Source organism: Sinocyclocheilus anshuiensis, unplaced genomic scaffold (assembly GCF_001515605.1).
Source record: "Sinocyclocheilus anshuiensis isolate Anshui unplaced genomic scaffold, SAMN03320099.WGS_v1.1 scaffold838, whole genome shotgun sequence".
In the NCBI taxonomy this organism is placed as follows: Eukaryota; Metazoa; Chordata; class Actinopteri; order Cypriniformes; family Cyprinidae; genus Sinocyclocheilus; species Sinocyclocheilus anshuiensis.
In genome coordinates this window covers 1,749,237-1,765,753 of record NW_015539915.1, presented here as the reverse complement: position 1 = coordinate 1,765,753, position 16,517 = coordinate 1,749,237, and the positions used below count along the sequence as shown (strand labels likewise).

The window sequence follows — 16,517 nt, the reverse complement described above, 5'->3', positions numbered from 1 at the left end:
TATATATATATATATATATATATATGTGTGTGTGTGTGTGTGTGTGTGTGTGTGTGTATTTATTTATTTATTCATTTATTTATTTATTTTTCATAATGCAAGGCTCAGTAGATTTGAGAGGGATGTAAAATAAATCTATTTTGAGTGACTACTGACTTTAATTTTTTTCTTTTCCCTACACATGGTCTGCATTTAAGGTACTTTTATGGTACTTTTTGTCATTTTTGGACTTTGACAGTTCCTGGTCACCATTCACTTTCACTGCTTGGAAAAAAGACGCATTTAGCCTAACATCTCCTCTTGTGGTCTACCAAACAGAAGCACAACATGACAGTGAGTAAATGATGGCATATTGTTCCTTTTTGGACGAACTATTAGTTAACAAATGTAAACGATGCTATTTAGGCCGCGTTGGATGTCTTGCATAATGCAAGGCTTTAAATGCAGCGTGCTGGATATCTAGTCTGCGACCTGCATCTCACTTGTTTCAGACGTAGGCAGGTTCCTGTACACCACCAATGAGTCAGAACCCCAGAAAGACGGCGCTGATTCCTGTCTGAGCTGGAACACTGTACATTAGCCATCGTTTCATCCCATGTATAATCTATCTCATACCGTCTAGTGGCAGCTGTCAGTCCCAGAGGTGCAATCCCGTCACAGTGGTATTCTGAGCCACATTTGACATCGAGGATGAGTTGCCGTTTGAGGTTTTGAGATGAAATGAAAATCTTCCCCTGCTTGCAATCCATGTCTGAAATCTCAGAGAACATTCTCAGAAAAACCCAAAGACTTCCATGTCGCTTCCATCCGATGTTGTTTCAGTTGTTGTCATTTTGATTTTGCAGAATCTTGCTACCAGTTTGCTTTATCCTTTTTCGGTCATTGATAGCTCTGTGGCTAACGTGTTTCAGAGTCTTTCAAACCAGTGATTATTAGCATATGAGAAGTTGACGTTAAAGTCACCAGAAGAACTTCCTGAGTAAACAAGACTGACACGATAACTTTCCAGGAAAATTGTGAGTATTTGAATCATTTGTAGATTTATTAAACAGTCAAGTGTGGTGAAATGAGCAGATAAGTGTCCATATCTGCTTTTAGTTTTTCTTTAGTCCAGAATAAATTCCTGTAACATTTGATGTTTAAACCGTTTCTGGGTTAATGAAACAACGTTTGCTTGCAACAAAGACTATAATGCTTTTTTAAAACCAAGTTACATCAAAGTCTCATCCAGGTTGAGTTTTTAATATCAAAATGTCATCTAGTTTGAAGTTTTTAAACAAATTGAGTAGCTTTATTTGTAAACTAAACAAAATGATTGCAAAAATGATGCATGTTTTATAGTAAAAATTAAATCAGTAAAAACATTGTGTGTTAAAGGTATCAATTAATGCGCAGCTTTCTTTTAACTGAGATTATTGGTTTCTTAAACAGCTTACTCTTGGATCATCATATCAAGTAATTTCAAATTGAATTTCGATTCGGATGTGACTGAAGTGGTGTTTCCTGAGTGGGTGAGTTGTGTACTTTGTGATTAGTCCATCTATTTCCATCATCAGTTCGACCCATTTAGGCTGATTAGTGGGCCAGTTTCAAGTATAATAAGGGGTAATTAGCCGATCACAGTAACTTTTTTTTTTGGAGGCACTGCCTCCCTTGCCTCCTTGGTCAAAATATCTGACTCTGGTAATAGAAAGTAGGCCTAAGTCAATTGTATCAGAGTGGTTGTAACAATACATAATGATTTAATAACAATAGCAGTGTTAAAGGTAGGGTAGGCGATTTTGTAGAGGCTAGATATAGCAAGCTAGCTTTGAAAGCATAAGATCCCACCCTCCCTGCAAATCACTCTCCAAAGCCACGCCTCCAAAACACATGACCGCGCACAAGCAGAGCAGAGGCTAACCAGCGAAACGATGAGACACGGCGCTGGTGGAGCTGTCAGATTACCTCATGTCTCATTCACCGATGAGAAAACCTTACAGTACAAAGCACATAATATTACAATAATAATGCCTTCTATTCTCGCTCGGTCTGCAATAGTGTAATGAATGCGCTGATGACGTATCATGTCTGTGCCAACAGGGTGCGCAGAGGTATGCAAATACATACGTTGACAGGCAGGTAGGACAGCCTATAGTAGCCCACGGACCAAGAGATATGATTGGATGAACATTTTATGGTCCAACACCTTCCACAGATGATATAAATACATATAAATACATTTGGACCACTTAACTTAGTGATTGCTATCGGGATGTGAAGAGACTTTTAACCAGCATAACAAACATTTTTTTGAACCAAATCACCTACCCTGTCTTTAATCGGTCAGTGCTAACCACATGCTAAAGTGACAGAGTTTCACAGCTGCATTAATGGTCTGGAGACAATTTGATCTGCATTGTTCTTTGTTTTATTGATTTATTTTTTGTGTATTTAAAGCAGTTTTGTTGGTTTGTGGCACTGGCACTAGTGCAATGTTGAATGGGTTGCATCAGAATCATTAGCTGTAATTGTTGTTACAACTGTGGCAATCTTTAAAAGCTGAAAAGTCATGCTGGGTGTGTGTGCTGCTTCTGGGGCGTTGGCGCTCTTCAGGGGTTTAGTGTACTCTCTGTGCTGAACGTTCATATTGTAACATCCATTTGTTCATAATGAGCCTCCCCTGACATTGACGCTATTGTTTGTTCTGTCAGTTTCTTGCATTAGTTAGTTGTCTAGTAGTTGATATACAGTATAGTAGTTGAATTCTCACTAACTCTCATGTGGTACATACTGATAAAACGAACTACTGTGTGTATGGCAAAATTACCTGGAGGGATATTTTATTGCTCAGAGTTTGATCTTTCTTAGCTCTTTAGCATTTGCCACAAGTGGTAGTGCAAACGGTCTTCTTCTATTGTGAATTGTCACTTTTCTTGGCAGGGAATACAATAGCATTTGGTAAATACAAACGCACACACTTTTCTGTCGAAATGTTTTAGCTAGCTTCCTAAATAATATCTGTTTTAATGGTGCAAACATGTAACTCTATTGCCCCCTTGAGTATCAAGCAGTGTTGCCAAGTCTGCGCATTTCGCCTTTTTTTTATTTTATTTTATTTTTAGTCCGCGGTTTGAAGTGAAACTCCACCCCTTCGGAACGCATTTTTCGACCCGAGGTGGAACCCCCTGGAAGGAGGCAAACCTGGCAACCCTGGTATGGAGGTTTGTTTATGCAAGAATGAACATCAACATGAGTCATTTTTGCTGATGGACAAACTTAGAATTATATTCTTGTGCAATTTATTATTCATGATTTACTTGAATTACCAATTTCAATAACTTCAAATTATGTTCATGGTTTTTCTATAGAAACAACAAAAGGACACTACAGCAACCACAGTCGCAAACAGTATAGTCGAGATTCATATTTGGATTTATTACAGTTTGTCACTGAGAAGGTTTGCTCGCAGAGTTAGCTGCAGCACACAGCACAAACAGCCTTGTGAAAGAACACAGACTGGCTGTATTACTTAAATTTGAGCTGAACATAGCAATAGAGATCTTTAAAATCCAACATACACATTCATCAGTGCCTTCAGATCATCGTGCAGTGTAGAGAGAGAGCAAGCATGTCCAGGTTTGGGAGATTAACTAAAACACTTGGCAGAAAAAGTATAAATTTAAGAGAAAAGCTCTGACTTGGGGATTTAAACTTTTGACATCTGGCAACCCCAAGCTTGAAGCTCAAGAAAAAAGTGTCAAATGAAAAACAATAAAATGTTTTCAGGATTAATAGAGGATTAAATCGAGATATTTTCATGTTTTATTCTACAACATAAAATACAGTAATACCTCCTTGTGAAGCTTTTGAACATAATCATCATATCAAACAGGAAAGCTCATCTACTCGCTAGTCACTTTCTTACCCTCATTGTGTTTATAATTACACTCTTCCAAACTATTCTAACTCAAATTTACAAGGAAAACATTTTTCTTAACACTGGTGGTGGCTGTGAAGTCATGTGACCGTAGTGTTGGTCATTTAGCTTTTTACTTCTGGCAATTGTAGCTAGACTTTAAATATAAAAGTTTGTGAAGATTATCATGATGAACAAAATGTGACAGAATTATAAACTGTTGTTGATCACAGAGATTTTTTTCTGCAATAATCCAAAATGCCAATGAAAAAATCTGGTGACACTTTATTTTGAGGTCAATTTCTTGTAGAAGCCCATTTCCACCACTGAATAAAAAAATTAAAAAGGTAATTGCGACTTTTTATCTCACAATTATGATTTTTTTATTCTCGCGATTACATCTGACAATTCTGACTTTTTTTCTCAGAATTTTGAGATATAACCTTGCAATTGCTAATTGTATCTAAAAGATATAAACTCACAATTCTGACTTTTTTTCTCAGAATTACATGACATAAACTCAAAATTGAGAGAAATAAAGTGAGAAATGCAAAGTCACAATTGTAAGGAAAAAAGTCACAATTTTGAGATATAAACTCAAGAAAAAAAGTCAGAATTGTGTTTCTATCTTGCAATTACGACATTATAACCAGTGTTGCCAAGTCCATGGTTTTTGTGTTGCCGTGGGTTGTTTTTCATGTCCGCGGGTTTAAGCGACCCCAATAACGTGATATTTATCCCCTAAAATGCCAATTTTACCAGGGGAACCCCACCAAAAACGTGTATTTTACCCCACCGGAAAGCTATTTTTACCGGGGGAACCCCCTCGAACCGCGATTGGGCTAGTTTTGAGTAGCAATTGGGCGGGTTTTGTTGTGAAAACCTGGCAACCCTGATTATAACTCCCAGTTGTGAGTTTATATCGTGCAATTCTGACTTTATTTCTCAGAATTACCAGTTTATATCTCACAATTGCGAGAAATTTTTGCTATTAACAAACCATTAATTATGACTTTTGCCTCAATAAACTCCTAATTTGCTGTTTATTAATAGTTAGTAAAGTAGTTGTTAAGCTTAGGAATTGAGTAGGATTAGGGATGTTTTTATAAGTACTAATTGACAGCCCATATGGTAATAATAGGCGTGCTAATAAGCAACTAGTTAATAGTGAGAATTGGTCCCTATACTAAAGTGTTACCAAAAATCCTAATGGTTTTTTGTTGGAAAAAAAACAGGGTGATGCAAACTTACAGGTTGGCCTGCAAAAATACATTGTCACCACAGTGGACCAATATCGCAGAAAATTATGCTTAATTGATCTAAAGAAGCAGAAATCGTGATGACAATTAAAATACATGCAGCCCTAGACATGAGTATGTTTCTGGCCAATTTGCGCTCCATTTCATCTCATCAGTCTATAAGAGAAATGATTAAAATGGAGGAGATTGTATATATGATTTCTCCATAAAAGCATCTCTTCTTTTATCTGTGCTCACTTGTGCTCTCTGTCAAGTGGACTCCAGGTGCTCTGCGGTGGAATTCACAAGAACAATTAAATGGCTGATTTGAGTCATGCATGTTCCATCAAATCTCTGACGTCACGCGATGCAACTCTGAGCGCCGCAGCTCTCTGCTGGCCAAATTTAAACCCTGTGTCTTCAATCCAAAGATGAGAAATGAAAGAAGCACAAAAATTAACAGTACAACAGGAAATTCGCCCCAACGGCACTTGAAACCGATTGCAACAGTGGTTGTGAGGGCTTGAAAATTCCCCTCTGAAACACATCTCCTGAAACAATGATTGCTCTTATGACGGATGGTTGAAACCAAGAAGACAAATTAAGGGAAATGCTATCTGATTCTACATCGCTCGGTGAATTGTATGATTGTTCACTATTGTCAATGTGATCAAAGGCTGCATCTGTTCTGGTCGGTATGTGGTCTCAGCTGCCCACTGACACAGTAACCCAGGACTCCTCCCATCGCTGCTCAATAGACAAAAACGCACCCATCCCGATTTGAGAACTAGCTTAGTGGATTAATAGCTTTAGAGTTTATATCAGACATATTAATGTTTCAGCATTTAGTACTTGTACATTTGACACAACAAATCTCAGCCGTCGTTTACCCTCAGGAATGCCTATCCAGTTTGTGAATTCAGTTTACATTACTGTGGCTTCCTTTTCAGTTATACCTTATTAATAATACAGAGAGATGAGATGTGATTTATGAAGATTTATGAGTCTGTTTCATTGAGCTGGGATACTGTATGGTTTCCGTATAATGGTTCTGCACTGTAATCAATTAGTGTCTGTAACTGGGGCATGAGTCATTGTGGGGGAAATACAGCAGTGTGATATATAGACAGCAACCCTCCCTCAGTAGTGTGCCACAATACCGAAGGGACGGAGTGGGGAGGGTAGATGGAGGGGAGACAGGGACTGACGTCAAGCCATCCTCAACACAGATGGCAGGAATGAACTCTCTGGGTCATTCGACTTTATATAGGGGAAGAAAAAGGTCATTGGTTTGTGATTTTTGTGTGCACAAATATTGTATATTTGATCAAGGGAGTTGATTGGGTTAGTTGATTGTTTTTTTATGGATTTATTTTTTATTTTATTTTATCCCAAAAGAAAAAAGAAAAAATATTTTTTATTTAAAAAATTTTTTTATTTTTTTTTTATTTTATCCCAAAAGAAGAATAAAATAATTTTTTTTGGCTTGTTGGAGAATTGGGTTTTTTTTCATGAAAATTAAGCAATTTCCCCCAAAATTCTCATGATCTTAATGTGAAATAGAAAATAACTTCATAAAATTCATTATTAATTCATTATTATTTTTTTGTATATAGGCCTATGTTTGTGCAGCGTGTAGATTAAAATTAGATTAAAATTATATAAAAATATATATTAATTTTGTTTTTCTTTTTGCATGCATTCACATCTTTATGTGTATAATTACTTGTTTATTACTACTACTACTACAAATTTTACTATTATTATTATGTATTTTTGCATTATGGCAATAGTTTAATACATTACAAAACATATACAGAAATGAAAATCATCCTGTGTAGACATAATGATTTTTTCTTTCAAATTAGCATGAATTAAAAATCAGTACAATTTGATTATTAAACATGATTTATTATATGTATGTTACAATGTAGAGTCACTGTATATCACCAGTAAAACAGTTTTTTTTTTCTTATTCAGTAAGAAAAAATGTTGTTTACTATGCATAAAACAATGCATAAATTGCTATTTGACTGCTGGTTTACATTACCAACAGGAACATAAAGTTGAACTGAGCAAGAACATAAAGATCCCAAGAGGCTCTTTCAAATCTGTGTGTCATGATACAAAAACCATAGTATGCTTTCACGTAATTCAGCACAGGTTTCCCGCTCTGTGCAATGTATGTGATATTTGTCAGACATATATGAGTTGGGCCAGGAGTGTATCCCAGAGAGTTACAACTGGCAGGCAGCCTTACATAACACAAGCATTCATCAATAAGACAGAGATGCCATTGCGTGTTATATAACAGTCTATTTATTGCACAAAGCTGGGTTTGTTCTGGGGGTAAGGGAGTAGTCTGTAGTGGCCAGGGTCACATGGGTGACCAACTCAATAAAAATATGACCTCAGTGTTCCTCAGAATGCGTTCATCTGACAGGTACACTGACGTTGATTTGTTTCAGATGTTCATTTTTACTTACAAACTTTTTAAGTGTCTCCAGAGGAATGGTCAGTATCACCAAAGGCTGTGTCTGTACTAGCCGAGTTTGAGTCAGCATGAAATCAAAATGTACATTTTTCACAATTCAATCAATTCCAATTTCCAAATTCTTTTTTTTTTTTTTTTACTTTTAAATATTATAAGAGGGTAATTGCAGAATATTGAGGAAAGAAGTCAAATTTGTGAGAATTTAGAATTTAGAACTTAGAATTGAGAGACAAAAAAGGTCACAATTGCAAGATACAAGCTCATATTTGTGGGAAGAAAGTCAGAATTGCAAGATATAAACTCAGAATTGAGACAAAAAAGTCAAAATTGCAAGATTTAAGCTCAGATTTGTGAGAAGAAAGCCAGAATTGAAGAATTGGGAGAAAAAAAGTCAGAATTGTGAGAAAAAAATGTAGAACTGCAAGAAAAAGAGTCAAAACTGTGAGATCCAAACTCGGAATTATAGGAAAAAAGTCAGAATTACAAGATATAAACTCAGGATTGAGAGACAAAAAAGTCAGAATTGCAAGACGTAAACTCAGAATTGCAAGAAAAAAGTCAGAATTGCGAGTTATATATTCAAAATTGCTAGAAAAAGTTCAGAATTGTGAGATGTAAGCTGAGAATTGAGAAATATAGACTGTTTACATTTTACAATTCTGAATTTTTCCTCAGAATTCTCATTTTATATGTTGTGATTCAGATTTTTTTTCTCAGAATTCTGAGGAAAACGATAGAATTTTGATATACTCAAAATTGCGAGAAAAAAACAGAATTGCGATATATAAGCTCAAAATTGTTATAAACAGAATTGTGAGAAAAAAATCAGAATTGCGATATATAAGCTCAAAATTGTGAGTTATAAACACAGAATTGTGAGAAAAATCTCAGAATTGCAAGATATAAACTGAGAATTGCGAAATATAGACGAAATATAGCGAAATATATAATTATTTTTTTCTCGCATTTCCCAGTTTACATTTTTGAATTCTCATTTTATATGTTGTGATTCAGATTTTTTTTTCTCAGAATTGTGAAGTATAAACTCGGAATTAAGTGAAAAAAGTCAGACTTGTGAGATAAAACTAGTTTCGTGTAAACATTCTCCTATTCTATATCATACAACTCCCATATCAAACGTATTGCATAAGAGTATGACATTAAGCCTTTCTCCCATGTGCAGCTTTTTGAAAAATCATTCTAATTATGGGTGCATTAAACTCAGGAAATATGTGGGTCTGACAGCAGCTGATCTCTGGAGGCAAAAGGGAGCCGGTGGGGTCAGATTACCTCAGCGCTCATGAGAAAACATGAGTCTGGCTTAACGGTGAGACCCCTGTCGTTCTCCATCCACTCACACATTCGTTCATGGCCTCAGGACACATTTCTGATAAAAGACCAATGCATTTCTAATTCGCTCAACAAAGCATCGCAAGCATAATGTTTTGGTTTCTAGGTTACAGTTTTGTCTGATACTTGCGTCAAGCGACAGTGTTAGTTTAGACATCCAAGCATGGGTCGTGTTACGAAAGCGGAAGTGGTAAAATGGCACATTCTGTATTTCTCAACTATTCCAGCTGTCATCCCTAGTCTCCGACAGCCATGAAATGTTACAGAATAATCAATTATCATAAATATACTCCAATTGCCAGATTTCCTCTGAAGTAATTATATAAATGGTATTAGCTCTAAAAGCATCACCGCTTGACTGATGTAATACTGATCTGGAAGAAATACAGAAATGCGATCAAGCACTTTTTGAATATTTATGGCACTTTCCACAAACGGTACAAAATATGGCCCTTTTTTATTTTTCATAACTAAATATTGCATGAGCTGTTTTATTTTCTATTTATTTTACATCTACACTTATGCATTTGGCAGATGCTTTTATCCAAAGTGTCTTACATTGCATTCAGGCTATATATATTTATAATCATTTATCTTTTTTATATTTATATTCATCTTTTTTTTTATAAACCTTTTACCTTTTAAGTTTGGGATGTCTAAATGCAAATTCAAACCCTGGTTTGTGTGATTTTCTACATATAAAAATGTTAAAAAGTTTAAAATTATAGTAACTAATAATAATAATAATAATAATATTGGAATGGGTAAAAGGGTTCAAATGTAAAAATACAACATTTCTTAATAGGGGTAGCTATTTTTTGTCTGTTTTGTACTTATTTATAAACTCTAAACCATAAATGAAAAAAAATCAGTCTTACAATAACTTGGGTAATAGGGTTGACAGTTAAGCTTGATTAATGCGGTCAACTGAGAAACTGAAATAAGGTTATTCACTTGTCTTCCCATCATGCTGTTGAAAGCGTCCAAATGATGTCACATCCTGTTTCACAATAATGTGATAGCGGAATTCACGTGGTAACAGAGCTACACAGTATGTTACGTACAAAGCTAAATATTATGTTTATATGTAAGACAAAATGGGTTTGAATTAAAAGTATATGTTTGAATTAAATGAGTATCAATATTTTAAATAGTTTGTCATTTTTTATTTTAATTGTTGGATACAGTCAAGAAGGCGTAACTTGATTTCACAAGAAAACGCAACTAGTTTACACTGTGGTAAATTGGTGGCGAGTATGAATTGTCACACGGCATGTGAGTACTAAACTAAGTTCTCTTTCATGTCTTATTGCACTTAAACTGTCAAATACACACGTTTATGTTAAAAACACACGAGTTACATAAACAGTCGGTTATGTCTGTGAGGTTAAACAGCTGGGAAAGACATTGCATGTTTTATTTTATATCTGTGTGGCAGCAGCGTAATATACAGTAAATAAATCAATAAATCCACTGCTCTCTTGTCTCCTCTGAGGCTGGGACTCTAAACACTTTCGCTTGAACTTTCACCATGGCGTTACAACTGGTACACCATTGTCGCTTGCAAAAACACAATGGCGGCACCATGGGTGGAAACTTGCAGATTAAGGGCCGTTAATATTATAATAATATTATTTTTTACTTTCTGCGTCAAAGGGGGAGCCAAATCTGAGCGATCTGAACAATTAGATTTTTATGAAAATGTATGATTTTTAGAAACCCTTTTTTAAACCCCTTACGCGACCCCTGAAACTTGTCAGGCGTAAGCAGTATAAATAAGATGATTTGGACAGGCCAAAATTACCTTTTAAATAGGAGTATTAGTTGTTTTATAAATTAGCTACTTTTGCTAGGTTAATCTTAGATAATACTTTATCTTAAAAACAACAACAAAACACAACAACAACAAAAAAGTTAGTATCTCTAATGCTTGAAAAAAAAAAGCCATGGGACAAAATAGTGTATTGTATTTGGAGTGTACACACAGAAACTGCTTCACTACACTAGCGGAGCAACTAGCTGAACTTGAACGAATTTGACATGATTTCTGAAACATTTATTGAATCAACAGAAAAACCCTTCACATACAGTACCTTCCTTTGTGTGCGTCGTACTTTGCTGTGGCTTTTCCCTGTCAAATCCTGCCACACATATTTGTGCAATAATCTTTCTAAGAGTAGGATTGTGTCTGTGACAGATCTTGGAGATGTATTCTCTCTCTGTGTGACCGGTCTAGGAAATGTAATCTCTCCCGTGAAACTAGGCCATGGCATGATTTCATATTTGTTACACTGCCAATAGAGCATCCATTTATTATGCTGTCCCTCCGGCTCTTGTGTTCTAACAGATCACCTTTAGAGCTCATCTACTCCCCTCTTCAAAGTACATATTTCATTATGAATTGTTTTAGGGCTCACATCATATCAAGGGATCCTTTATCCATATTGTTCGTGATGCTTTCAATAATAAATGGAATAATGCATTCAAATGCTGTCAGACTGAAGAACAAGGTGTTATGCAAGGATATGAAAAAATGGCTGGTAGGGTTTTTGGTGTGAGCTGTCCTGTTGCTAGGGTGTTCTGTGTGGTTTCAGGGTTTTGCTATGGTGTTTTTATGGGGAGTTTCTATGGAGTTGCTTTGTAGTTGTTTGGGTGGTTCTTTGGTGCTGCTATGCAATTCCCGAGGTATTCTGAATGGTTCTTAGGGTGTTGCTATGTTGTTGCTCGGGTGCTCTGTGTGGTTCTTAAGGTGTTGCTAGGGTGTTTTGAGTAGTTGCTATGGTGTTGTTATGCAATTGCTAAATGGGGTGCTCTGATTGGTTCTTTATTTGTTGCTTAAGTGTTCTGCTTGGGTGCTCTGTGTGGTTCTTACAGTGTTGCTAGGGAGTTTTGAGTAGTTGCTATGGTGTCGCTATGCAGTTGCTAAATGGGTGTTCTGATTGTTTTTTTGTTTATTTTTTGCTTGAGTTTTCTAAGTGTTTCTTAGTGTGTATTCACACCAGGAAAGTCCACTAGTTCACTTGCTTTGGTCCGGACCAAATACAATGTTGATTTTTTTGGTTTGGTGCGGTTCGCTTTCACACTGCCCTTTTTGCAAGTGAACCAGAAACTGTAAACAAAACCACACTTGTGCTTAAGGTCATCCATTCATTGGTTCATCCATTCAACCGTATGGGACTCGGTACAGTTGTTTGGTCTGCGCCTGAGTGTAATTGCTGTATTCACACCTGCCCAAAAGATCCGCACCAAGGGGGCAAAAGAACTTTAGTTCGATTCAATTGAACCAAACAAGACAGGTGTGAATACACCCTTAGGGTGTTTCTATGTTGTTGCTAGGCTGCTCTGTGTTTATTAGGGTGTTGCTGGGGTGGTTTGAATGGTTGCTATTGTGTTGCTATGCAGCTGCTAAATGGGATCTTCGGATTAGTTCTTTAGTTGTTGCTTAATTGTTCTTAGTGGGTCTTAGGGTGTTGCTATGTTGTTGCTAATGTACTCTGTGTGGTTCTTAGGGTGTTGCTAGGGTGTTTTGAGTAGTTTCTGTGGTGTTGTTATGCAACTACTAAATTAGATATTCTGAGTGGCTCTTAGGGTGTTGTTATGGTGAGAACTACTGTTTTGAGTAGTTGCTTTGGTGGCACTATGCACTGGCTAAATGGGTGCTCTGATTGGTTCTTTAGTTGTTGTTGCTTAAGTGTTCTAAGTGTTTCTTAGAGTGTTGCAGTGTTGTTGCTATGCAGTTGCTAAATGGGTGTTCTGATTAGTTCTTTAGTTGTTGCTTGAGTGATCTACTGTAAGTGGTTCTTATGGTGTTGCTATGGTGTTTTGAGTAGTTACTATGGTGTTGCTATGCAGTTGCTAAATGGGGTGTTCTGATCAGTTCTTAAGTTGTTGTTTAAGTGTACTGAGTGGTTGCTTTGGTGTTCTGAGCGGTTCTTACAGTCTTACTATTATGAGGTTGCTAGGGTGTTTTGGGTAGTTTCTGTGGGGTTGTTCTGCTGTTGTTAGGGTGTTCTAAGTGGTTCTCAAGGTGTTGCTCTACAATCGTGAAGGTGTCCTGTGAGGTTCTGTCTCTTGAGTGTTGAGTAGTTGTTAGACTCTTTATGAATGATTGTTACTATACAGTTACTAAGGTGGTCTGAGTGGTTGTTGGTGGAAGGGTGTTCTGGGCGGTTGCCAGGTTGTTGCTATACCTTTGCTATTAAACTGCATGTTTTATTATTCAGGCAGATATAAACAGCAAGATTCTACTCGCATTGTTGCTCCATTATGACAGTAATTGACTTTGTGTGGCGGAAGACGGTTTAAATTACTGTCCATTATTGTGGCCCTTTCACAACACACTGACGCACAAAACCGAGTTTGCATAGCTAGAAGCATTGGCATTCACATGCTTTTGCAAGAGTTTGTTTCAGACCTTTTGAAGAATTTATTTTTATTTGTTTATTTATTTTTCTGTGGTGGGAGAAGTGAAAGTAAAAAATGGGCAAGTAAAAACACTTACCTGACTGAGCCAGCAGAAAGCATCCTTATTGTTAAGCCCTGCCATAAAAAAAAGCGGTTTTCTAAAGGGGTTTGTTGCATTTGATACATTGGAATGAGTTGGAGAGAAGCACCTGCTGGTCTGAGCCAGTTATTTTCCACCATGACAGTAAATAAACAGTCCACCTGCTATCAGTTAGCTAAGTGGTTGAGGCTTGGGGAAAGGGAGAGTAGAATGGGCGGTACCTTTTGCTTCAGGGAAGGACATTCATCTCACATCTGTTTCCGTTTCACACCCTGCCTGCCTCTGCTTGTGTGTGTGTCTGTTTGAGAACAACTGTGTGTGTGTGCGGACTTTGTGTGCTGGAAAACCATCTTGGCAGATCTGAATCCATGTTCCCAGAGAGATGCAGGTGACAAGGAAGTGCATGATGGGACAGACTTACTATGGAGAAGGTTAGATTTTTGATACAAACCATGATCTGAGGCATGTGTGTGTGTGTGTGTGTGTGTTTGAGAAAGCAGAAGTGTGTAGCAGAAGTATATTGTAGAGCTAACAGAGACTGACTGTACTAATGACCATGTCTGTTCATGTTTTGCTTGAGTTTACCCTGCTTTTGTTACTCGTGGGCACATGAAAGCAATTGGTGTGATTTTTCTTGGGTTTGTGACAAGTACATTTGTTTATTCTGCATGTGTAATTGAAGTGTTTTTGTTGAAAAGATTTCTGTTGTGTCCAACAGAATACTAAATCTAAGCCCCCATTTAATCAACCTATTTACTTTCATAATGCTACAATAAAAAGTTTGTCTTGATTTTTTTCTCACATCACCAAGGTCAGTGTAGCCAGTAGCCAGATAGCTATTTACAGTAGGCTTTGTTTTAGGGCACTTCTGGAGGTAATATAGCCTTTTTCTTAAATATTATTCCAATTCAGTTTGCAGTAATAACAGCGAATAAAGATAGATCTAAAAAAAAAAAAGCCTCATTATTGGGATGCATCTAGGAGGTCTTGATGGCAAACTTGACCTTCAGCCTACATGCCCTGGTCAAAATGCCTCCTCAAAAGTGGGTTCCAGCAGTGTTTCATTCAGGTCTGACTCCATCCTTGTATGAAACGCTCACTTCTCACAATCCAATCAATTCTATATGGACAAAATCAAGTCCTAGTCCAAGTCCTAGTTTTTTCTCATTGTATATTCTGTTTCAGAAATACGTCACATTACAGAGGTAAAACTGGGTTATGAATGCATGTATTATGTTGACTTTGATGTTAAGAACCGTGAAGTGATTAATATTTAATTTTGTGGGAAAATCATCCAGTCCAGAAGGTTTAAGATCTCTCAGACAATAACTTTCGTTTTAGAGTTCTTAGTTTTACTTTACCTACTCTCTGTTCGATGATTACTAATGTCTTGTTTTTTTTGTTTTTTTTTTACCTTCAGGAACATGGGCCTTTAGCTGCCTCACTGGCTTATGTAAGCAGGACGATCTAGTACACAGCTCTAGTACACAGAACTAAGGTCTGACATTCCATCGGACGGGAAGTGTCCGAAGAAAATTAAAGGAGGGAGTTGACAACAGATGAATCAGTCACAGAAATACAGGGAAGCACACTGGACGCCATGAGGGAGGAGAGCGAAGGAATTTTACAGTTTCGACTTTCTCTCGATGAACACTGACAAGTCCACTTAAAGCCTGCCGTGCTCAGGGGAGAGAGTCCCCTGATATGAACCCCAAATCCTTGGGATCTGGAATGCAAACACGCCCTTATGCCAGGGCCTGAGTGAGTCTTCCACCATGTCATGGTAGCATTGTACGCCAAAACATCAACCCTTAAAAAAAATCATAAACTGTAGACTTGGACAATGCATGTTGTGTAACGCCAATCTGAAACTGGTTTCCAGCAAAAGCTTCCTCTAGTATCAGCTCTACTGTATCACCATATCTTTTTACATTGGATATATTTACCGTCCACTCTCCCACTTCCTGGGATTACCAGCTCAATTCCAGGTGCAGTCAACCATGGGGTGCCGGCAGAGTTCGGAGGACAAGGAGGCCGCCCGGCGCTCACGTCGCATTGATCGACACCTCCGCTCAGAAAGCCAGCGGCAGCGGCGTGAGATCAAACTTCTGCTGCTCGGCACCAGCAACTCCGGCAAGAGCACCATTGTGAAGCAGATGAAGATCATCCATAGTGGAGGCTTCAACCTGGAGGCCTGCAAGGAATACAAGCCCCTCATCCTCTACAACGCCATTGACTCGCTCACCCGTATCATCCGCGCCCTCGCCACCTTGAAGATCGACTTCCACAACCCTGATCGGGCTTACGACGCAGTGCAACTCTTTGCTCTCACCGGGCCTGCCGAGAGCAAGGGTGAGATCACGCCAGAGCTCCTGGGGGTGATGAAGCGCTTGTGGGCCGATCCAGGTGTGCAGGAGTGCTTTTGCCGCTCCAACGAGTACCACCTAGAGGACAATACATCCTATTATCTAAACGACCTGGACCGCATTTCTGCGCCCGAGTACATCCCAACCATCGAGGACATTCTGCGCTCACGTGACATGACCACTGGCATTGTTGAGAACAAATTCACCTTCAAGGAGCTCACCTTCAAAATGGTGGATGTGGGTGGCCAGCGTTCAGAAAGGAAGAAGTGGATCCACTGTTTTGAGGGTGTGACTGCCATTATATTCTGTGTGGAGCTCAGCGGCTATGACCTCAAGCTTTATGAAGACAACCAGACGGTAAGGAGAGCCCAATTTTGAATTCAGGCCATTGGTGCGAACAGATAATGCAAGCAGAGACACATGAACTCCATGTTATCTGCACTAGGCTACATACATCTCTACAGTACATTCATCTTGTCCGTGGCACTGACAAACAAACTGCTTTTATCATCTTGCTTCCACATTTCCTGTAGCACACAAGTTTCAGTTACATTCAAGCTATTTAAAGACCTAACAGTACCCCGCTAAAAGACCAACATAGCGTGTTGTGTTTTAAACACTGATGTTCCTAGAAGATTTGGACTGAATTAACCATCAAGACTACATT

General features: G+C 37.9%; 1 protein-coding gene across 2 annotated transcripts in view; it reads left to right on the top strand.

Annotated features, from left to right (window-relative positions):
- The window catches only part of LOC107686467 (guanine nucleotide-binding protein G(z) subunit alpha-like), a 47,952-nt gene that overhangs the window by 13,091 nt on the left and 18,344 nt on the right, over positions 1 to 16,517 (top strand). Inside the window, exons 1-2 of one of the 2 annotated variants that reach the window (XM_016483504.1) lie at positions 13,817 to 13,915; positions 14,905 to 16,207. In XM_016483504.1, the coding sequence (XP_016338990.1) occupies positions 15,485 to 16,207 (723 nt within the window). In that variant the 5' untranslated portion in view covers positions 13,817 to 13,915; positions 14,905 to 15,484. Of the gene's footprint in view, positions 1 to 13,816; positions 13,916 to 14,904; positions 16,208 to 16,517 lie in introns of those variants that run through there. The other variant, XM_016483503.1, reaches the window with a different exon arrangement.